Raw genomic sequence first — 24700 nt, forward strand, 5'->3', positions numbered from 1 at the left:
GAGTCATGTGTGAGAGGCAGAGAGAGGTTGCTAGAGATAAAGTGAGAGAACGTGGGCATGAGAGATTATGCGAGAACAGAGGGTGTGAGAAAACATGCAGAGGGGAAACATGTGAGTGGAACTTTTATTGTTATTTATTTATTTATTTTTTTGTGGTGAGGGATCTAGGGTGTTCCAAAAATACAATCCAAACCACTCAGGTTATTTGGATTTATTGGTCAGACCCGACCGATCACATCATATGTGACCCTTATGCCTAAGCTGCAAGTTTTTTGTGGAATAGGGTCAGACTAAATCCTTATGAGAAGAACATTATGAGATGCAAGTACCCATGAATGATAGCTCGACCATTTGCATTTGTGTTCCCATTATTAGTCAATAACTCACGACAATCCTAGGATAACATAGTAACATTATTGAGCCTGTAACTGAAAATACACCCATCAGGTTCTAGGGTTTGATCAGACATTGGAGAAACTATTTTGCAAAAGAAAAGATTTACAAAAAACAAAAAACTTATGTTACTTTAATTGATAAAATAAAATCATCAAAACACTTTTGTTGAAACAATGGAGGATTGATTTTGCCTAATGAATATTTTTTACCAAACTGTTTATTCTCCTATTTTAGGAAGCAAATTCCTTGTTGGGCGTTTCATGTACGCATTCACTCATCTTTGTCTATGCAGCCCATCCATCAAAATGATCATGACCCCCAATACTTCACTTTGACTTTCAAGTTTGGGTACGTGCAAAGCACTATTAGGATGACACCAATCTTAAAAGTGTGGAATCAACTAGACATACTCTTATTTGAGCCTTTAATTGTGATGTGACAACACCAAGTGTTGATGTGAAGTGTCCATTCCAGCAATTGAGAAAAGTTGCCATAGTCTTATGGCTATCATCTCCGATTGCATCCATATGAAATTATGATTATTTCCCCAGCCTTATTTTTATGTGTGCATTTTCAGGAACAAGGGATGAGAGTTTTCGTTCTTTGATAATCCTAAACAATTGATCTAATTTCTGACAATACTCCTATGTATCCGAGATATCTAATACCGCATGGGCATCTCATGTTACCATAAATATATCCAAGTATGAATGCATTGAGAAAAAGAATCTTAAAACATCATGTTAATGCTTCAAACAAATGTAATCCTGTACAAAAATCATGCTTACTGATGCAGTGCAGCATAAACTGGCAGGTATTATGATCAGTTGGACTGTTGGACCATGCCAAGCCTCATAAGAGCCATTAGATTTACAACCAGAGGCCTCAGCAATCTAAATTTGATTTATTCAGTTTTGTCCTGCTAGCTAGTTCATGAGAGAATGGAATTCAAGTGTTTTTGTTCAAAAGTCATAAAAATTTTCCTTTAGAGTCAGCATTAGCTTTTTGCCAAATTTTCAGATTTTGTAGTTGGCCAATCCTTTTATTTTTGGGTTGTATTTCCCATTTTTAGTTGGACTTTGTAAGGCTTGTCTATGTAAGGTGGCGTAGGGTTTAGTTTGCAAGAGACTTGTTTTTATTGATCGGTAGAATTTCGTGAAGTTTTCTTACATTGTTCTCTTCTTATAACTTGTGCTTCTTCACTCTTTATGGCACATGGTTGTTGCCTGCATCACTGTGTTAGTTAACCAATTCTAACAAACATATCTATCTTTATTAGAGCATTGACTGAGCATGTGCAGTCTACATTAAGAAATTCATTAAATTATAAATTCATGGTCATGCTATTAAAAAATTTTTTCCCTTTTTCACTCAGAGCAAATGATTTGTTCGTGGTGCCTATTTTTTGCCTGTCTTTGTAATGCATTGGCCTAAAGATGAATTCACATGTTCTATAAAAGTGAAGGTCACTTTTTTATAATGGTTGGAGGCTAGGGCTGAAATCAGATCGGGTACCATCATATCCATATCCAATGGAACGCTGAACTATCCCGAATTGGATGGTTCAGGGCATTTCGAGCCATCCTGGTGGCAAACCGGGACGATTCGACCGAGGAAAACAGCACATCGGAGGAGGGAGAGGGAAAGAGAGGAAGAGAGAGAGGAGAGGCGGGAGAGACGGTATGATGCTGTCGGAGGCCGACGGTGGTCTGTTGAGGGCATTTAATCAAGTGAGAAAGAGAGAGAGGGGGAGCGACCAACCGAAGGGAGGAGCAGCCGGTGGAGGGGTTGCCAGAGGGTGTCGAGTGACAGAAAACATGCGAATGGAGCCACGGCCACGGAACGGGCGACCATCCCGTTCACTAATCAGATTTTTTAAAGAGGAAGATGAATAATGAAGTCGGCAAATCCATTGTCGGCTTCACTATAACTAGAATTTTTTAAAAAAATCCCATGAAATAGGGACGATTGCCCCTGTTTCATGCTTGCGATGTCGGAGGCCACGATTGCGCTGTTTGTCGGAGGCCACGATTGCGCTGTTTGACGGCCTCTCCAACGGCTTCCCCTCCCTCTTTTTCTTTTCCTCCCCCCTCTTTATATCTCTCTCTCGGTTGAGGATCGATGGATGAAGCGGAGCCTTAGCGGCCCTCCGAGCGCATCGACGGCCCGCTTGTGGCCACCGCCGGCATCTCCTCCGACCGCACTCTCCTTCCCTCCCTGTTTTCCCTCCCTTTCCCTCACCCTCTCCTCTCTCTTTTTCTTTCGGTTCGCTTCTTTTCCTCTATGTTAGTTCGCATCGATCTGATCTAGTACGGATCTGTACTGTCGATCGATCGGTATGGATTTCGATACTGAGTTCGTGAATTTTAATATCCATATTTGTTTTGTTTGATGAATGCAAATACAGATACATATATTATTTGGATGCAAAAATTTATATTCATATTTTAAATGGATACGGATACAATTCGAATACTGAAAGTATGGATATAATTACGGATGTCACTTAGATAATTATACATTATGATTGTAGAATCAAAGATATTACTAACTAGATGATAAATCAAGTTAATAACATGTTTATATGGCTGTATATTTTTTCTAAAAAATAAATACTATATAAAATTATATAGGATTACATGTAGATTCAGATATTCGGATACGGATCGGATAGTTATCTATCCATATCCATATCCATTTTTTTTTGATAGATATGGATACGGATGCGGATATTAGTTGGATCCTCAAATTTCTATCCATATCCGGATTGATTTGGATACGAAAACAGATTCGAACGGAATAATATCCATACCGCTTTCACCCCTATTGAAGGCCTTGCTTTGTTCATAATAGGGTAATATTAGTGGAGTTAAAAGAGATTAAAAAGAGTATGAGAACTAGCATTTGCCGAATCGTCTCGAACCTGATGGTTCAGGGTGTTTCGGGTTGTACCGATCATAAATTGGGATGGTTTGGCCAGCCAAATTGGAACATCAGATGAAAAATAGGGAAAGAGAGGAAGAAAGGGGAGGAAAAGAAGGGACGATACCATCGGAGGGCCGCAGAGGCTCCGAGGCTTCATGTTATCTGATAGGACATTTAATCGAGAGAGATAGAGAGAGAGAGGGAGTGAGGATACTGTAGAGAGGCGTAGTCGGCGGAGAGGCCGTCGAAGGGTGTCGGATGGCCACCATGGCCATCGGACGGTGGAAAAGGCACAGGTGGAGCCGCGGCCGCAGAATAGGTTCTCTGCTCGGTTCATCGCATTTTTTTTTAAACGAAGATGAATAGTTAAGCCAGCAAATCTTTTGCCGGCTTCACTTAAGTTAAGCCGGCAATATGTTTGCCGGCTTCACTAATGGGTTTGTCGGCTTCACTTAAGCCGACAATGTGTTTGCTGGCTTCCGATGGTCACCGGTGGTGTCTCTGTTGCCTTAACCTACTTCCCTCCCCTCCTCTCTCTCTCTTCCTTCTCCTCTCTTTCTCTCTTTCCTCCTCTCTAGTTCGTCCTTTCCTTTCTCGGTTCGCACCAGTTCGGTCCGGTACGGGCCCAAACCGATTCATGCCATTGGCCGATTGGAACAGTGTCTAGTATGGGCTTTGAAAACTTTGATGAGAACAGTAATGTTGCAATAGGTTAATAGTTCCATAGATCCATTTGCTGCAAAATATTTCATGTGGAATCATTACATGCTACAAATTACCAGAAAAATGTTAAATATTGTGTTTTTACTTGTTTGTATTTTTGTGACTTTAAAAGACATGAAACAAGGAATTAGAAAAGAAAATGACAATGGAAAAAGAGAAGACGGTAAGAAGTATTGAAAGAGAAAAAAGTAATAAATAATAAATTTCTCATTTTCACCTCCATATAGATATAATTGATTGCAATTTGAATCTATCACAATGGATCACTGAATTGGACTGATAACCAATCTTTTGAGCCACTGACTATTATTTTCTTTTATTAATTTAGAAAATTAGCATAATTTTGAAAGTATGTAATTTGAAGGTCAGGATTGATTGATGCCATACTAGCTTTAAGTTGCTTCTGCAGGCTTTTAGATTTTTTTTTTTTTTTAAACTACTGGACAATAAATATAACAAATGTTGTCCATCACATATAAAAATCATATAAAATATTGGAAATACCAAGTCTTTTATTATTTTCATCCATTGTGCTTGTCTTTTAAAAGTAATTGGTAAATGGCTGTCATTGGGATTCCATGTCGAATGGTATTAGCCCTAACAGAACTTTTGTCATGCATGGGATCAATTTGCAAAATTCTCCATATAATTCACCAAACAGTGGTTCATGTTATACATCATAGTGACCCTCTAATGCTTAATAATGTGAGGCTATTTGATCTTTTAAAGTGTCAATTTTACAAGAACTACACGTCAGTGAATTTTATCATGATGGTGTTTTGGCAATCTTGCATGCTAGAGAAACTAGGGAACATAGAAGCTTTTCTTTCTTATTTTTTTAATCATTAATGTGCTTTCACAGAGGCAGCCAGGATTCTGACCACAACCTATTTTAGTGGAGGTCAGTGATTAACTACTTGTTCTTCACGTGTTCTCTAGTCAAGTTCTAGTTTAAGTTTGACATGTCTAATTATTCAGGCACAGTATCTGCTTCAATTGCTGATATTGACTTCATAAAAAGAAGGGAGCGCATTGAACAAGTGCTCGAAGATGGAACTCTATCATTTTTGGCGATAGCTTCCATTCGTCATGGGTTCAACATAATTGATACATTGACTACATCTGCTATTTCTCGGTGTGTCTGAGATGTTTTTTTTTTTTGGAAGGCAGAAACATTACTGTCTTAATGAACAAGGAAATGGAATAGCTACCCCACAATTCTATATCATATAGTGTCATCATGATTAACATATGCCAGTATTTATCTATCATCTATCTGATACATTCCATATACCTGTGTTGTTCATTAATTCAGCTATTTTACATGCATGTTTAGTTTGAATTTTTTGTATCTTGATTATAAGGGGTATAGATCAAAGCCATAACCACATAGTTCCTTTTCCTGATTCATGAAACTTGTGTATAAAGGAGGCATCTTATCTATTGTAGCCAGGTGCTTCTTTTTATTTACCTCATATTCTTGTGGTTTTCTGAATATTCTCTAATTACAGTGCCATCATGCTGCTCAAATTCCTTTCACCTATCAATTCAAAAAAATCATTGCTGTTAAAGTACCCTAGCCTGCTTGGACTTAAACTCTGTAAGAATAACTGAATGTCTAGCCAGCTATTAGGTTGCTTATGTCTTGCAGATTTTATCTTATAATGAGCTATTGCCTATTTTTCGTCTTGTTTGAACATTGGCTTTGGTTATCTGGATGGTAAGGTAAGAGCAAAGGTTTTAAATCCCTTGGGAAGAAGGTGTCTCGGTTTCTCCATGGAATGGGACGTCCCACTATCCTGTCCTATCTTGGCAGCACTTGTGATGCGATGTCCTCTCTCTCTCCCCCTTTCTTCTTTCCTTTCTTTCTTTCTTTTTTTCCCTTTCGTTCATTATTTTCTTTCTTTTTTTCTACCTTTCTATCTTTTCTTTTTTCTTTCTTTTCTTCTTCTTTCCTTTCTTTTCTCATTTTTCTTCTTCTTTCCTTTTGCTCTTTCCTTTTCTTCATCTTTTCTTCCTTTTCTTCTTTTCTCTGTCTTCTTCTCTCCTTGCATGAACGGATTTCGGATTCCCGAATCCACTGTGATCCCGTTTTCCCATAGGAATGGGACAGGATAGCCGGGACATCCCCTGTCCTGCCAGGATGTAAAACCTTGGTAAGAGCAGTTGGGAAGGTGTGTGGGGAGGAGTCTAGGGAAAGGAGAAGCTGCAGGTCAAGAGAACTCTTCAGAATCCATAATCTGTAAACTTTGTGACCTTTTACTTCCAATCTATTATCATGATAATGAGGGGAATATGGCGATGGTGGTTCTTCATGATTCCAAAAATTCCAATCCTTCTAATTTTTTTCAATTCCTTTCTCATCTTTGGGAGCTTATACTCGACTCCATAAATGGCCATCCTAAAGGGATGTTCATTTGTTGATTCATCTTATGAATACTAAAAATACTGCCCATCATTTGATGCACCATCACTGTTCTTGTATTATTCATAATCTCCAGATGATCCTTTTGAGGGTGTCACAAAAGTTGAATTAAATAAGTTATGCAGTTTTTTTTAGTTCAGTAAATGTTGTTTTTGCAGGATCCTGCTGAATAAAATTTTCAAGTCTGAAATATGTGTAGCTTTTAATTTATAGAACACAAACTTCCCTTCGTTATATATAACTAAGGTTTAATATGTAGAAAACCATTCCGAATAGCCTCTTAGAAGACATTATTAATTATCTTATTTTCTCATGGTCAAGGAGTAACTTCATTTAGATGGTCAGAACCTTCTCAAAAGACAACATGGTACAAGAACAACAAATATAAAAGGAAGAAATATTTGTCTTTTTTGATCTATACATTATTACATGGTAGTTTACATAATTACATAATCAAGTGGCATCACTAAAAGAATTAACTTACAACCAGATGCTTTTACAGTTTTACCCATCTTGTGGCTTTTACTCGCATCAAGCCTTTTTCCTTGCTGCTCACTGAGTGCTTCTTGAGCTTTCTATATGTCTGCATTTGTTTTGGTTCTGCACAATGAGCACATCTTTAGCCTTCTCTGCTTCAAATCCTTGTGCATGTCCCCTTGCCACTTTGGCCTCACCCTTTCTATAGAGAAGAGCTGGCTCAGTGATAAGGATAAAGGTGCTGGATAGAATATGATATATTTTGGTTTGAGGAGATGATGTTTATCTGCTTGAGGGGAGATTATCTTGTGTTTGGTTGAGAAAGTGGGCTGAAGATTAAAGAGGCGACCACTTATGGACCAAGTATCAATTCTCTATTAAGAGCTTTGTTAAATGGTAAATGGTGAAGCTTGTTCCCCTATTGCATTGTTGTACAAATATATATAATACACCAAGATCCATCAAGATCTCATGATTGTGGGAAACAAATAAAGAAAGGATACAATTCCACCAAAATCTCATGATTGTAGAAAACAAATAAAGAAAAGATACAATTCCATGATTGTGGGAAACAAATAAAGACATTAAAATGATACAAAATTAAGGATGATGGAGAAATTGATATACTTTCCTATAGAGGAATTATTATGCTTTCCAAATATTCAATGGAGGAATTGTCATGCTTTTCAAATATCCAGTGAAGGAATTGTCATTTTTTCCAAATATAACAATATTTCAATACTCCCCCTCAAGCTGGAGCATATATGTCATATGCACCAAGCTTGTTACATATGTATTTAATTCGAGGATCTCTGAAAGATTTAGTGAATATATTTGCTAGTTGGTCATTTGAGTTAACAAAACTAGTAGCAATGCTTCCTAAAAGAATCTTTTCTCTAATAAAATAAAAGTCGACTTCTATGTGTTTGGTCCTCTCATGAAAAATTGGATTGGAAGCAATAGGTAGGGCTGCTTGATTATCACATATCAGCTGCATCTATTTGACTTCACCAAACTTTAATTTTTGGAGTAGCTTCAGCCATATGAGTTCATATGTGGCCAATGCCATAGCTCGGTATTCTGTTTTTGCACTTGATCTGGCCACAACATCTTATTTTTTACTTTTCCATGATACTAGATTGCCTCTAATGAAAACACAGTATCCTGATATTGATCGCCTATCAAAGGGAGATCCTACTCAAGCTGCATCTATATAACCAATCACCCGGGTATGCCCTTTGTCTTCATAAAGGAGTCCTTGGCCTAGTGCTCCATTAATATATCTAAGAATGCGAATCACGGCATCCCAATGACTGTTACATGGAGCTTGTAGGAACTGACTAACAACTTTACAGCAAAAGAGATATCTGGTCGAGTGATAGTGAGATAATTCAATTTTTTAACAAGCCTTCGATATCGTCCAGGGTCTGATAGTGGCTCCCCCTGTCCAGATAGAAGTTTAACATTTGGATCCATGGGTATATCAACAGATCCGCAATTTATCATGCTAGTTTCTTTCAGTATGTCTAGTGCATACTTTCTCTATGAGATTGCAACACCATCAGTAGACTGAGCTATCTCAATATCCAGAAAGTATTTCAGGCGACCAAATCTTTGGCCTGAAAATGATGAAATAGGTGTTGCTTCAGTTGATAGATTCCATCTTGATCACTGTCTGTGATAACTATATCATCCATATAGATAACCAAGTATATGCACTGACCCTACGAGGAATGGCGATAGAAAACAGAATGATCCGCCTCTCTGCGAACCATACCAAATTGTTGAATGACTGTGCTAAACCTCCCAAACCAAGCTCACGGAGACTGTTTCAAGCCATAAAGAGAATGATGAAGGTGACAAACCAAGCCAGTCTCCCCTTGAGCAACAAAGCCAGGCGGTTGCTCCATATATGCTTCTTCAGCAAGCTCTCCATAGAGAAAAGCATTTTTAATATCTAGTTGAAAAAGGGCCCAATGTCTCGTGGCAGTCATGGAGAGAAGAAGATGAACGGAGGCAATCTAGGCCACTGGTGAGAAAGTATCACCATAATCCAAGCCAAATATCTGGGTATAGCCCTTAGCAACTAGCCGTGCTTTAAGTCGATCAATCTTTCCGTCCTGACCAACCTTCATCGTGTCAACCCAACGACGATCAACAGTGGATTTACCAGGTGGTAAGGGGACCAGCTCCTAAGTGTCACCAAAATGCAAAGCTGCCATTTTATCAATCATTGCTTGCCGCCATCCTGGATGAGCCAGTGCCTCACTGATAGTTTTAGGAACAAAAATAGAAGACAAGGAGGATACAAAAGCATAATAGGGTGAAGACAGATGATGATAACTCGAAAAGCTATAAATAGAATGAGGGTTACGAGTGGAGCGAATATCTTTTCAAATAATAATGGGAGGACTATCTATCGGAGGGAGGTCCGTGGTAGGCACAGGCATTGGAGCAGAGGATGAGTCAGTAGGAACATCAATCAGGCCTGCATAAGGGTCAGAATGTGGATGACGATGATAAACTGGAAGTGGGCGAGTTGGAGTGTCTTCAGCAGGTCTAATGTAGGGAACAGGAAGAACCTCAGATATGATGGGATGCTTAGAAGGAGAAGATGCAAAAAAGGGTGTGTTCTCATAGAAAGTGACATCTATGGAGGTGATGTAACGATTTGTGTCTGGAGAGTAATATCGATATCCTTTTTGAAGACGAGAGTAGTCCAAAAAGACACACTTGAGAGACTTGGCAGAAGTTTATCTTGTCTAGGGGTTAGATTTCGAACAAAATAAGTACAGCCAAATACATGAAGGGAAAGAGGATAAATAGAATGAGTAGGAAACATAATGGAATGTAGAATCTGATTCTGTAAAACTGACGAAGGCATTATGTTAATCAAGTAATAGGCAGTAAGCATAGCATCCTCCCAGAAACGGAGAGAAATATTATTATGTAAGAGTAATGTGAGGACAGTCTCAATTAGATGACGGTTTTTACTCTCAGCAACTCCATTTTGCTGAGTATGAATACATGAAAATTCATGAAGGATGCCTTGTGAAGAGATGAAGCTATTGAAAGGGATAGAAAAATATTTTTGTGCATTATCACTACGTAAAGTATGAATTGGAACACCAAATTGAGTACAAACTTCAGCACAAAAAGATTTAAATATTAAAATAACTCAAAATGATTTTTCATTAAAAATAATGAAGTGCAACGAGAGTAATCATCAATAAATGTCACAAAATACTGAAAACCTAAAGTAGAACTGATGTGACTAAAACCCCATACGTCAGTGTGAACAAGATCAAATGGGGATGCAGTTTGATTATTGATATACTTTGGAAACGAAGCACGTGCTTGTTTTTCAAGCTTGCATGACTCACATTCTAGTGATGAAGAGAGGAGAGATAGGGAACTATCTTTTGAAGCTTTGAAAGACTAGGATGCCCCAAATGACTATGGATAAGAGACGGTGGTGCATTAGAAGCATAGACTATTGGTGATGTAGGTATGTGAGGTGGTAAAGCCCCTGTGACTCACGTTCGGTGCCAATTGTCTGTCTCGTACCTAGGTCTTGCACAAGAATGGAGTTATTACTAAATATGACTGAACAATTAAGGAAATGTGTTAATTTGCTGATAGATATAAGATTAAAGGGACACTCCGGGACAAAGTATAGAATCCAAAGGTAAAGAGGGTAGAGGTCTAGCCCGACCAACATCCTTAGCTAAGGTTTTAGAGCCATTAGCCAAGGTAACCACAGTAAGAGAAGAAGAACTAGTAATGTTGGAGAAAAGATATTTATTACCAAAAATATGATCGGAGGCATCAGAATCGAGAACTCATGGTCCAAGTGAGGAAGAATGAGTGAGACCAGCAACTAAATTACTAGTATGAGCAATAGAGACAACAGTAGACTGCTTCACAGTCTGATACTGAAGATACGCATCATACTCAGTAGCAGAAATGGAAATAGTCAGAGGTGGTGTCCTCTGAAAGTGACACAATGGGGGTAGAATCGGCCTGGGCAACATTCACAATATGAGGTGGCTGACCATTCAGCTTAAAACAACGATCTCGAGTATGGCCAATCTTATGGCACTAAGTGCATTGTGGTCGCTGATGGTTACCTCCGCGGCCATTGCTTTCACCATGACTATTCTGATCGAAAGATTATGAGACAAGAGCAGAAAAGTCAGTGGGAGAAGCATCAGAGTCAGGAACAGATGGAGAGGAAACGGGCAGGAGACGTGCAAAGACATCTTCCATAGAGGGTACTGTGGGGCTAGCCAGAATTTGATCACGAACAGATACAAGATTGGAAGGTAGCCCAGCCAAGATGAGAACCATAAAGAGCTTATTACGTTGTTGCTCCTGTGCTTCAGTATCAACAGTGATAGGCAACAGTTCAGCAAACTCCTTTACAGTTTGAATCTGGCCCATATAGGTAGGTGTATCCTGATCAAATTTTTGGAGATGTAACATGTCAGAAATAATAGTATAAAGGCATTGAATATCATTAGTGTATATAAGGCTTTAGCCTTTTTCCATAGATCATATCAAGTTTGACAATGGTGGAATATAGGAAAAATTTGCGGTCAATAGTGGACCACAAGAGACTACACAGTTGAGCATCAATCTTTTGCTAAGTGGGCTGGTCGGTGGCAGAAACATTTGCAGCTTTCTTAATCAAGTGGTCTTCATATCCTTGACCTGTAAACCGTAATTAAACAGCAATAGCCCAAGACAGGTAATTGGGATCAGAGAGTTGTTCTGTGGTGACCAAGGGTGAACCAAAAAAAATAGAAGCGAAAATACCTGATTTTGTCGAAAAAGACGGATTCAAAGATGCTGACATATTGACTTTGATCGAAGGAAAATCCACGAATACCTCAAGGAACAGTAGCAGCAACAAAAAAAAGGGCTCCAAATCGAAGAGAGACGCATAAAAGAATTGAAAAGTTATTGTTCTTGTGGAAATCGAGTCACGAAGGAGGACCCACACATGGGAAAGGACTGGGTAATGCTCAGGAGAGGTTGGATTTTAGTGGAGAGAGAGCGGGATAGTTCGCCACTGGAGAGGTTAAGATGGCTAGGATTTTCTCTTCCCAGGCTCTAATACCATGTTAAATGGTAAATGGTGAAGCTTGTTCCTCTATTGCATTGTTTTACAAATATCTATAATACACCAAGATTCCCCAAGATGTCATGACTGGGGGAAACAAATAAAGAAAAGATACAATCCCACCAAAATCTCATGATTGTGGGAAACAAATAAAGAAAAAAAAAAAATCTCATGATTGTGGAAACAAATAAAGAAAAGATACAATCCCATGATTGTGGGAAACAAATAAAGAAGAAATTTAAATGATACAAAATCAAGGATGATGGAGAAATTGATATACTTTCCTATAGAGGGATTGTCATGCTTTTCAAATATTCAATGGAGGAATTGTCATGCTTTCCAAATATTCAGTGGAGGAATTGTCATGCTTTCCAAATATAACAATATTCCAACAAGATTGATATATCTCAAATAGGCAGATTTATCTCATAGAGGTGGAATTATCTTATCCCCTAAGACTCTAGGAGTCTTTGATGTAGACAGAACATTTAAGTTGTACATTCCCTAGAGGCAAAGCCAATTTAAGTTCCCTAGAGGGGAAGACAACTTTGAGGCATGTCTCGATATTTAGAGATGGAACCGATTTGAGTTCCTTTAGAGGCATAGCCAACATGGGGCATATGAACCTTTAGAGATGAAGCCAATTTGAGCTGAAGCCTTTTTGAGTTGGAACCAACTTGAGTTCTACAAGTCTTTGGAGGTGAAGCTAATTTGAGGCAGAGCCAGTTTGAGGTGGAGCCAATTTGAGGTAGAAATGTTGATTGAGGCCAAGCTTCATGCCTCAAGCAACCATGAGGGCAAACCTTGTTTTGAAGTGGAATTGTTAAAGATATGATTATTTGAGGCTGCCCACTTGACCAAGGCAAATAAATTGCGCCTCAACAGCTGCAACTCTACTATTACTGCTGGCTGAGAAGAAACTAAATGACTTTAAATGAGGGATTTGCATCATTGGCACGTGACTTTCTGTGCTATGCTGTGCCTGGTTGAAACAAAATGCTTTTTTGAGAAAAAGGGTACTAAAGCTAATTGTCAGTGTAAAAAGTCTAAAAAGGATGTAATAGGTGTCATGCTGACCCAACATCTGGTGCCAGTATGAGCTGGCCAGCATGCACTGGAACCTAAAACATGCTTAAAATATCTCAATTTTCAGGACCAACTCAACATAGTCTATATTCACTTAAAGAGTCATCAGCTATCACTTTGACATCAGTTTATTTTCATTTTCTTTTGTATTAATCTTGTAATATGTAGTCTCCCATGCTACTAACATGGATATATCTGGATCTCAAATAGCTGAGACAACTTGGTATTTATCATATTCATTATAGCCATCCATGCTGTATAATTGATCTACAGTGAAATTTATCTTAAGTTGTCCTCAAAACAACTTGCTGCTTATTCTTATCTTTAAGATTTATTTTGAAGCAATTATGTGCTTGCTAATTATGTATTGTTGAATTAACTAGGAATTGAGAATCTGGTTTCTTCTTATTACTGTTCATGGGCAGAGCAGACATTTTGTGTTTGTTCTGTTGCAGTTGAGTGCTAATGCACTGGTGAATTTGTAATGACTTTAAACATTATTATTCCCTTGTAGGCATACAACATCTTTGGCCACTCATGTGAGAAACATGATGATGGACTTAAAGCATGAAAATGGAGTGAATGTTTGCAGAGTCTATGGAAGAGACATTGCTAAGGTTGGTTGTGGTAAAGAAGTAACTTGCTGACAATAAAAATCACTCTTATCTTTATGCTTGCTTATTTGGGGATCTCTTAACACCTTGTTCACTTGTTTGACTACTATGTAAAATTTAGTAATTAGTATCCCACACGGTTGACAATTTATATTTGGTTCCTGTGCATAGAGCTTGCTTTTGTGCATAGTTTTGAGTTATAACTATCTTGCATGCATATACATGCACACAGGACCGAGGTTAAACATAAATTATTCATTGGTATCTAACATCGGGCATAAGGACTAAATGTAAAATCTCAATTAAGACAAGGGTTGGACCATGGTTTGCTGAACCATGACGGTTTAGGGTGTGGCAAGCTGTACCGGCAGCTGATTAGGATGGTTTTGGTGTTTGATATGAGAAACTGGTGAGGAGGGGGAGAGGGAGAAGGAAAGAGAAGAGAGAGAGGGGGAGGGAAGGAGAGGGGGAGAGCGAGGGCCTCCGGAGGCCGTCGGAGGATAGTTGAGCTTGTTGCACCATTGCCGAGCATGGTGGAACACGGCAGAGGATGGAGCGGGGAAGGAGAGGACGGAGCCCCTCCAGCCTTCATTGGCGCAATGGAGATGCGGCGGCATTACTTGCCCTCTGGAGGCTTCCTCTCCCACTTCTTGTCCTTCCCTCCCTTTGCCCTTGTTCGGGTTCCACTAAGCTCGATAGCGACGTAGTGAGCCCGATTGCTCTTCGGCAGCCTTCGAAGACCCTCTCTCCCTCTTCCTCTTCTCTCCCCCTCTCTCCTCTCTTCCTCTCTCATTCTTCCTTCGCATCTCTTTATGTTAGTTTGGGCCTGGTACAAAATGGCATGGGGGCATACAGAACTATATTGCCGGCCGACTGGTCCGAGCTTTGGTACTAGCATGGTGAACCTAGGGTTGAACTTTAGTTTCCCCAATTATTTATGGACAACTTCTAGTTGGTCACTGTATTGGACCATTGCAATGCTTCCATGGATGTTGATGTTGAAATTTTGTGGTTACAGACGATGTTTCTTGGTTCTTATTCGTTTATTCAACCTTTTTGGTAATTGTATAATTTTCATCTACTTTGTCTTTAGTAATATGCCTAGTAATTTTGCATATAAGCTCCTCCTTTATTGCCTGCTAACATCTGGCATGTGCAATGGCCCAAATAGGGCATTGAGGACCAAGGGTGTGATATAAGAAAGGAAAGATTATTACTTTCATCTCGCAAATGTGTGTCTCATCCCATGAAAGATTTGTCACCAAGAGAGGCCCCAGGACTCTAATATGTGCTAATACTCTAATTTGTGGAAGCTTCTCTCTCTCTCTCTCTCTCTCTCTCTCTCTCCCCCCCCCTTTAATCACACTCATGCCTTCAAAACTAAAATTTTTCCAGAAAAAGGGAGAGTCTGGCTACAATTGGTCAGTCCAGCCAAAAAGTTCTTTTTATTCAATTAGTAAATATTCGTGCACAATGATCTCTGTTTCTACTATTTACAAATAATGAAATAAAGATGTCTAAGCCCAATTGGCACTTTTCTTTGAGCTTGACCGTGAAAATAATGACCCTTAATTGATGATGGTGGTCAAGTGAAAAAAGAAAACTTTCAGAGGATCAATTACAATGGTTAGGTGAATGATAGTGTAATGACAAATATGCCTTTAAGTCAAATTAGTGAGGTAACTCCCAACTCTTCCTCATTCCTTAAACACCTTTCATATTCAGTGTACGACATCTCAACTTTTTAAATGCAAGAGATGTAGGGGATATACCATTTGTTCTCTCATCTCCTCCCTTAGTTTTCTTTTATGCCAGCACCAACTCTACTTATGCTTGGCTTGTTAGTGAAAATTCTGTTTTGAACCCACCATTGGTCTTACATGTCCTAGCAAGTTTGTTATTAGGTGGGCTTGAATTATTGCATCTACTTTCACCCACCTAGCCACTCTTAGCTCCATTGATAATGCCTAGCCTTCAACCTACCACCAACTCATTACCTAAGAGGCAAATTAGGAACTCTAAGATGTTAAAACTTGTTCAGCAATTACTTTGTATTGGAAATCATTGGCAAGGGAGATGTTAGGACGATCACCTAATGATAAACCTTCACCATGTGGTGTAGCCATGGTTCATCATACCAGACTGCATTGTCCCTTATCGGGAATACAATATCACAATGGGTACTCTATAAGTGGGAGTTGTATAGAGCGTCGATACCGTGAACTGATCAGTTAAAACTCAAGGAAGGGTTCAGCTAGGAGGAAAGAGGAAAACCTACTGCTTCTTTCCATAAAACTGACCTAGCGCACGTTTCCCTTGAGAAAAGGTGATTTCAGGCAAGCATTTTTTTCGCCATCGGAATGGGATGATATTGTTGATAGTGTACCATTCCAAAAGGAGATCAGGACCTGAGAGCTGAGACACCTATGGAACACTGGTTCTCTCTTGAACAAGGAAATTCTGACTGTCTTGGTTGCATCCTGACATTGGGACAGTTCGGGATACTTTTTTTTATTTATTTAAAATTTCTTCATGTTGTTGCTGGATGTTTTAATACACCCTAACCAAACTGTCCCGTCCTAGTACTGTACTACCTAGAAGCAAATTGGGATGGGGTCTGGTATCAAGATTTAAAGCTTTAATTTCAGGTAAGTCCAAACCTGAATATCATACTTGTTGAAAGTTGGATAGAAGATTGAATGTCAACACTTCTGTTGGAGCCATTGGTTAAAACCTTACTGTGTCCCTAGTCAAATAAGCTATCACGCCCCAAACCAAACACTTAGATCGGCCAAGTGACATGGCCGCATACTCTCTAGGGCACAATCCAGAGGACATGCAGAGCTGATAATCTGAACCAGAACACGTAATAATAGGAAATAAGAAATTAAAGTAGACAAAATTTTCACTATTTACTGATAATTAGAGTTGCCCAAAATATAGGGTTTAGATAGATTCAATACCAGATACAAAAATCTAACTAATAATCTCTACACAGGCATCAACATGAATAAAATAACAGTTTTAAATAAATATAAAACTATGAAGAAAATAATGAGATTCATATATCAACTATTTGATAATTTTGATTATTGAACAATTGTTCAACAGATCTAGTTTACATATCCTTCATGTATAATAATACTAGCATGCATGTCGAGGTTTATTAGTATAACAACTCAAAAGTATGCTATATATCATCAAAATAGCAGTTTTCTGTATGCGCATGATATATAACCAGATCAGCAGTGCCATTCAACTACAATTTTGTTAAACTATCATCATCATCATCATCATCTGGTTTGTATGGGTTCCAACTTTTCCGGCATTTGGACTGATCATTATCACGCTTTAGTCTGTGACTGACAAATCATAGTATCACATTTTTGCACATCTTGAGGTTTACTTAGTGTCACACTCCAGCCTATGGCCCGCAAACTATAGTACAACATTCTTGCCTGTGGTGAGGCCATAGTCAGTGTTATGTACTATGTTCTTGCTCGTGGGAAGGCTATACTCAATATCATGAGTCCAAGACAAACCTAAATAACCCAATTTTAAATTAGTGGATTTTTATAAGTTATTTATCAATGGTATATTTATTGTAATTAAGGATAATTTAATACCATACCATACTATAATATATATAAACAACATTCGCTAAACTGCCCCGAATCAGATGGTTCAAGGTGTGCCAAACTGTATTGGTGGCTAATCAGTGTGGTTCGGGCATTCGATTCGGAATGCCGGTAAAAACAGCACAAGGGAGAAGGAAAGAGAGGAAGAGAAAAAAAGAGGGGAGAAAAGGAAAGGAAAAGGCCGGTGGTTGCCCGTTGAGGCTGTCGAGCTTCCGAATCTTCATGGTCCTCCGTGAGATGCGAGGAGAGAGAGAGGGGAGAGGAGGGAGAGGAAGGCGGTGAGGAGGCTGTCGTGGCTGGATAACGGTGGCCGCGTGGGTGTTTTGGGCCGTCGGACGGTCACGATGGCCATCCGACGGCCTTCCCCTCCCTTCTTTTCTCTATCTCTCTTCCTTCTCATTTGCTCTTGTAGAGGACTGTCAAGCCCGGAGGCCTGGTGGCCTTCCAGCGACCTCTGCGGTCCTCCGGTGGCCCCCATTGGTGTCTCCACAGGTCTCCCTTTCCTTCCTCCCCCCCTCTCTCTCCTTTTTCCTCCCCGGTTTGTCTTCTGTTTCCATATCGGTTTGGATCTGGTATAGTCCGATATGGAGGCGTACCGACTCATATCGCTGGCCAGCTAGCATGGTGTCTGGTTTTGAATCGGCGATCCTTATATATAAATATGAAATATCTACACTTATATAGGTGATTGTCACGGAAATTCTTAAACTTATTTATTTTAATCATTAGCATGTGATTCGTGTATGTACAAAGTATCCTTAATCATGCAGACAGTCATGTTTACGGATCCTTACATCTATCAGTGATCAAATCTAACTCAACGTATCAACTTGGGCTGTAGAATGCCTAATACATCCGGTTAGCTAAACGTTAATGTATGGTAATAAAATCTAGAAACCAACTTCCTTTCTGGTTTAAATCATTATGATCTAATTTCAAATTTTCTTAATAACAATAATTAAACTAAGAAACTAATGGGCTAGAATTTACCTTAGTGGGTCCAGGAGAGATTTTATGCTAGTCTTCTCTGGATCCGAATTGCTGTCCACCTACACAATTAGATCAACCCTAGATTAGAAACTTAGGGTAGAGAATAAAGTGGGAAATGACCCTTTGCTGGGGTCAATACTAGGGTGAGTGCGTGTTGGGTTTGGCTTGACTCAAGGTGTAGAGAGAGAAAAGGAAAAGAGAGGTATAGGGAGGAAGAGGCAAAGAGACAGAGAGAGAGAGAGAAAGAGAGGAGAGAGAAGATGATGAGGGCATGTCCAGAAGGGCAAGAGAAAGGGAAAGAGGGAGAGAGAAGAGAAGGTGGGTGGTAGGTGGTCGGGGCCCTTGGTTGTCGCCTACACACGGCCATCAGCCATCGGGAAGGGAAAGAGAGGCTGAGAGAGGGGGTGAAATAGGGGATGGCCCTTTGCCGTCCACTAAGCACTCAAGTGAGAGGAAGAGGGGAAGAGGAAATGAGAAATAGAGGAAGGGGAGGTTGGCTTACCACCAACAAGGCAGTTGTGGACATTGGTGATTTCAGCCATAGAGAAAGAATAGGGGAGAGATGAGAACCGGGGCTTCTTTATGGCCCGATCAACAGTCGGCGGCAATCGACTGATCTCGATGCAAGAGAGAGATGGAGCAAGAAGAGAGGAGTTAGCAGTGAGGGCTCAAGCAAGGGTTAAATCGAGAGTGGTGGCCTCACTCTCCTCCATTTAGTTGGTGGCCTGTTGATGAGCCCTGAGGATGGGCAGTGAAAGCCGTAAAATTTGGCGGGCATTGCAGCCTATAGGTTTTGGTGGATATCATCATATAATAATCGAGAAATTGCAATAGAAAAGAAAAAGGGAGGTTTGTGATGATTTTGAAATCTTTTCTACTAGGTAATCTATTATCCTTATGCATGAAGATAATAAATTCGGTCGTTGTGGGCGGACTCTATTATGGATTTCTGACCACATTCTCCATAGGGCCCTCTTCTCTCTTCCTTCTCCGAGCTCGGGTTATAAAGAAGGAACCGAAAAGGAGGTATCAGCAACCACCATCAATGTTCACATTGCAGGAGGATGTTGCCCTGCTTTGCATGAAATAGGGAGTGTCACTCATTTCGTGTCGGTTGTCACATAAGCCCTTTGTGCAAGCAGTGTTTGACTGTCTTTTTTGCTTTTCATATTTCATTGCCTCTTTTTACCATATAAGAATGCATGTAATATAGAAGCATCATCAAAATTAAGGAATGAATATATTTCTTTTTCATAGAATTTGAGTTTTTGTCATTTATACAAATTAGTGTTTCTTATCAAAAAGTGCATATTTTATGTTGTGTACCGTTATTAGATTTAAAGCTGTAGAAAAATAGAAAATTTCATAGAAATGGTAGCGCAACAACACAAATTGTTATGGTGTAAAATCTTGATGGTACCATGTTCTGCATTTGCCAAAAGAATAAAAGCTCTATTAAGTTTCAAGACATACTAAATCTCATTTTTACCATGAGAAAAGGACAATCAAAATGACATTACTTATGCGTTGAAAAAATATGACGTATCATGGTCTAGAACTATTTGATGCCCATTTTCCCGCATTCATTGAATAAATGCTGTAAAGAAATTCTACAAATGCCACAGGGTATTTAATATATATCTCTTGGAAATATAAGTCTAAAATTCAATAAGGGAATTTTTACGAAGTCCATGTATATGCAGATATTAAGGCGTTCATGAATTGCTGTGTAAAATATATTATTGCTTAAGTATAGCACTGCTAGGTTCAATTAATTATGGTTTTCTGCACATGAACATGTTGAATAAATTCATTGCCAGGTGTATCACTATCTATCTTGAGTTGGTAACTGAAACAAATTACTTAAAAATCATTTTCCAAACTGCTTTTATGGGACATGGTTTCTACTTTCTTACTTTCTTACTTATTTTCATCTGCACATCTAACACAGTTGAGACTTGAGATGATAGAATATGTTTTTGGATGGAACAAAACTTCAAAGTATGTATTGCTTACACCGATCTATTGATGACCTGGTTGGAATTATAATTATTACTTATCTTGATTTGGTGCTGAAATAATTCTATCTTACATTTATGCTATAAAAGGTCATGTGGCACAGGGCAATATTCAGCAAAATACATTACCTTCTGGACAAATTGCTATACCTTTTTCTTTTTTGGACAAAAAAAAAAAAAAAAAAAACTTTCTGCTGTAGTATATTGGTTGTTCCATATTTATGGAGTATATTCTTTGGGTACTAAATTATAACAAACAAACTACCCTTCCATAGATGATTCCGCTTTTCTGGTTTCTGTGACTTATCTGTCCCTTGTGTGGAACTGTTGTTGGTCTCTAAAATTAATTTATCCCTTACAGGGAAATTAATAGGTCATGTTGCTTTTCATTTACTGCAGAAAGAATGTCAATCTTCTATATATCATTTATTGTGGTTATCTTGACATTCTTGGCATTGCTTATTTTTACTTGTCTGTGTTCAAGGTATCATCTTTGGACTTGGGTCCCACTATCACATTCAATTTGAGAAGAGCAGATGGCTCGTGGTATGGATATCATGAGGTGGAAACCTTGGCTTCTTTATCGGGAATCCAATTGCGGGTAAGGAAATAGATAATGTTGGTCTTTTCTATTTGTACATTTTGTTTTCTTTCTGCTAGCAGATACACCCATCTTAGCGTTAGGTTTGTGGTTTTCCCTTCTCAATCATGGCTAGTTGATACTTTTGGGGTTGACTTTGGAACTTGATCTCAATCTCCAGTTAACTTTTAAGATGGATTTACTTAGGTTGTGCAAGAGACTATAAGTGCTCCATTTTTTCGCCGCGTGGTATCATTCACATGAGAGGAAAATATGGAGGAGAGGAAGCCATTAGAGCAAGATCCACTGTATCGGTACCGATACCTGTACCGGCATCGGACCCGTACGGTACCGGTATCATACGGTACCGACACATGGTATGCTCCGGCGTACCGGTTCGGTATCAGTGCAAATTTTTTTTTTGTTTCATTTTTTTTGGATCTCCAAGTTATTAATTCATAATTATAACCCCAAAATTACATTATATTGCATATTATTGACATATTTGGATTCAATTTCTGAGTTCGGTAGCGATACAGAGAATTTGATCCAAAATTTTAAATATATATTTATTTACATTATATTATAATTCTATCATCCTAAAATTAAAAAGAAAATGTATAAATGTGCATTAAAATGTATCTAAATTTTTGAAGTACAAAGCACAAAAAATGATATACTAATCTTAAGATCTACTCTACATTTAATATCTTGTCGAGTGTCTGTGACGCTTGTAGATATCTGGATCATTGGCATAGTTTGGAGGAACATTTAATCCATCCCTTTAACCAAGAAGCACTGTACTCCTGAATATTCATCCCATAAGGCATCCTCTCTGGATTGTAAGACATCTCAGATCTCTCACTCAAACTCTGGCTCTGAAAAGTATCTTCGGGATGATGGTATGGCTGTGGAGGAGCCCATCCAAATATACCGGTAGCAAAATCTGATCCGTAAGATGCTCCAGGCTGCATAGGATAGTAATCACTAGAAGATGCTTCGGATGCACCATATTTATATGGATCATAAGGTGGCTGCGGGATCCTTTGATCCATAATGTGAGGATGATTCAGACACATCTTAGATCCTACTTTACGTGCAAGATCGTCTGCAGCTGCATCGCGTGCTGGACGATCTCTAGGAGCCCGTCGTCTATATGAAATCGGCTCTCCACAGTCTCTACCGACTCGTCCACCATAGTTTCTATCTTGTGTGGCATGTGTAAACTGAGACTCATCGGTGAATCGAATATCATCCTATGGCTGTTTCATAAGCAGTGGTCTCCTGTCCTCCAGTTCCTCCCTGGTCATCAGATCCATGATTACTACTATTAATAGCATCATCACTCTCCCTGATCTCCAAATCTGAGCCAGATAGTTTCTGTACTCTCGAAAGTGATGTACCTGCAACTGTCTTTTCTTTCTCCCCTTGTGCTCCTCTGTCATTGGGAGGATGGATGTTTTGTTGCTGATCGTTGATCTTGTCTAAATATTTCTCGCTCAAACCTGTGCGAGGATGTATCGAACATTGAGTCATGTGATGAATGAGTCCTCTGTGTCCCCTCAGGCTGTGGTTGATCAGCTGAAACCTTATGTAAAATATTTCTTTCTGCCCATTGCCTTGGATTCATCCTGATCTCCCTAGCTACCACACTGGCTGGTCGTAGAGGGGACCCCGGCTTATCAAGCTCTTGCTCCTGCTGCTGACTTGCAAGCCATCCGATGATCGGATCGTCGTCCTCGTCAGCATAATCATCTAGTGTCGGATCAGTGTACTTTAGTTGTACTTTCTCCTAAATACGTTTTAGTCTCAATCTCAGATTATAGTGAATATATATAAGATCATTGAGGCACTTTTGTGTTAGACCATTTCTCTGTTTGCCGTGGATAAGGATGAAAGTTGATCAATTGCGCTCACAGCCACAAGTAGAGACCGTCTGGAAAAGAATGCGGACAGCCACACCTCTCAAATATTCTGCGGACATTTCAAAATAAATCCACCATTCAGCTGCAAAAGCAAAATTACATATCAAATTTCATGATATTATTAGGCATATGATGCCAATCTATGCTGCTTATTATTGATATGTAATTTATCTGGATTCATCTACTTTTTGCTTACGATAGCTGATGGGACTCGAAAGCTGTCCGATCCCTTTCTAAACTATTTCATCTGTAAAAAAATATATTTATTAAATTTATAAATATGGTTGAGTACAGATCGAATTCAGTTGAATAATCAGATCTGTTTTAAATTAGCATACCTCTTGCAGACACAAGGATACGATTTCTGGATCGGACATCATCTTATATATCACATTACGAAGAGCAGTAAGAAGCTCGTTATCCATATCTATCCCAGGAATGGTATACTGAAATCTCGGATTCAAATAGTAAGCTGCAGATAAATTTCATAATTGATTAAGTATACTTTTACAAGTATAAGAAAAAAATATTTTAAAGTATTTTTGAATCAGTGCTTATCGGCTAGATGCAAATCTTTACCCATCTGATAATCCCAACGGCTTTCAATGATGTTAATGAATTTCTGAGCATGCTTCGGATCATTCTCACTGATTTGTTTTTTTGCCCTTTCCATCATGTAATATAAGAAGCCCATCTGAGGGTATCTTTCATTATCCACGGTGCGAAGTACCTCGTATAATGGCTTAATGGCCTTCACTATTTTCTCAGTCCGTTGTCAGAATGACTGACTCGTCACCAAATTCTTTACATGACTTTCATCAATGCTGACCCTCATATATCTGCTCTTCTGTCACTCGGTACTGACAAACATCTGACGTAAAGCTGCTTTCTTCTGAAGAAGACTATCAAGTGCTATGTAGTTGGTAGCAAATCGTATGACATCCGATCTTAAGATCTCCCTCCTAGTATACGTCCGCATCAATGAAAGGATCCATGTGTGATTGTAGATGAATCTAGTAATAGTCTGGGCAATCTTCATTACCTGTTGCGTCCTACGAATTTTCTTAGTATCCATCAATATAAAATCAATGCAATATGTAGCACATGGGATCCAGTATATCTGTGGTCGTTGCTCCATCAACAACTCTCCGGCAGCCTTATATTATGGCCCATTATCTGTGATGACTTGCACGACATATTGCTCACCCATTGAATCAAGCACCTCCTCCATCAGATCAAGAATATATGCGGCATCGTGCATCTTATCTGAAGCATCAATTGATTTGTGAAAAAAATATTTTTCCATCATAGTATGTCAAAAAATTAATGATGTCTAGTAGGATCGATCTAGCCACACACATCATTGTCAGTCCGTATGTGGGCCATTTATTCTTGTAAGAAGCAATCCATATCTGCAGATCTTCCTTGTTACTGTCAAGAAGCTCACCATAGATGGCCTTAGGTCCTAATGGATCTGTACCCTAGCCGGCAACCTTTATAACTAAAATGGCAGATCGATAGTAAGGATTGCCTGTTGCATTTGCTGGAATATGACTGAAATGAAATCATGATCCAATAGTTCACCGCATATCCTTCTTCTTATCCTTTTTCACCATAGTGTCAATCCTCTGCTGTTTTGAATTTTTGCTGAGAAAAGCATATGGATCCAAATCATGGATGGTGACTCCTGCTGGAATATCTCTAGAGGACCTCCTACTGCCAAAAGCTCCCAATAAAGATGAAATGCTGTGTTTGCTCCTTCTACCATCGGGCTCTTT

General features: G+C 39.1%; 1 protein-coding gene and 1 pseudogene across 5 annotated transcripts in view; one reads left to right on the forward strand and one right to left on the reverse strand.

Moving 5' to 3' along the window:
- Window positions 1-24700, forward strand: part of LOC105049235 (molybdenum cofactor sulfurase) — a 92350-nt gene that overhangs the window by 18421 nt on the left and 49229 nt on the right. For 4 of the 5 annotated variants that reach the window (XM_073260508.1, XM_073260509.1, XM_073260511.1 and 1 more), the window contains 4 exons: window positions 4907-4945; window positions 5023-5179; window positions 13672-13774; window positions 20902-21018. In XM_073260508.1, the coding sequence (XP_073116609.1) occupies window positions 4907-4945; window positions 5023-5179; window positions 13672-13774; window positions 20902-21018 (416 nt within the window). The remainder of the gene's footprint in view (window positions 1-4906; window positions 4946-5022; window positions 5180-13671; window positions 13775-20901; window positions 21019-24700) is intronic. The other variant, XM_073260510.1, reaches the window with a different exon arrangement.
- On the reverse strand, window positions 22249-23793 carry LOC140859125 (uncharacterized; annotated as a pseudogene).

The sequence above is a fragment of the Elaeis guineensis genome, chromosome 7 (assembly GCF_000442705.2).
Source record: "Elaeis guineensis isolate ETL-2024a chromosome 7, EG11, whole genome shotgun sequence".
NCBI classification, from domain to species: domain Eukaryota; kingdom Viridiplantae; phylum Streptophyta; class Magnoliopsida; order Arecales; family Arecaceae; genus Elaeis; species Elaeis guineensis.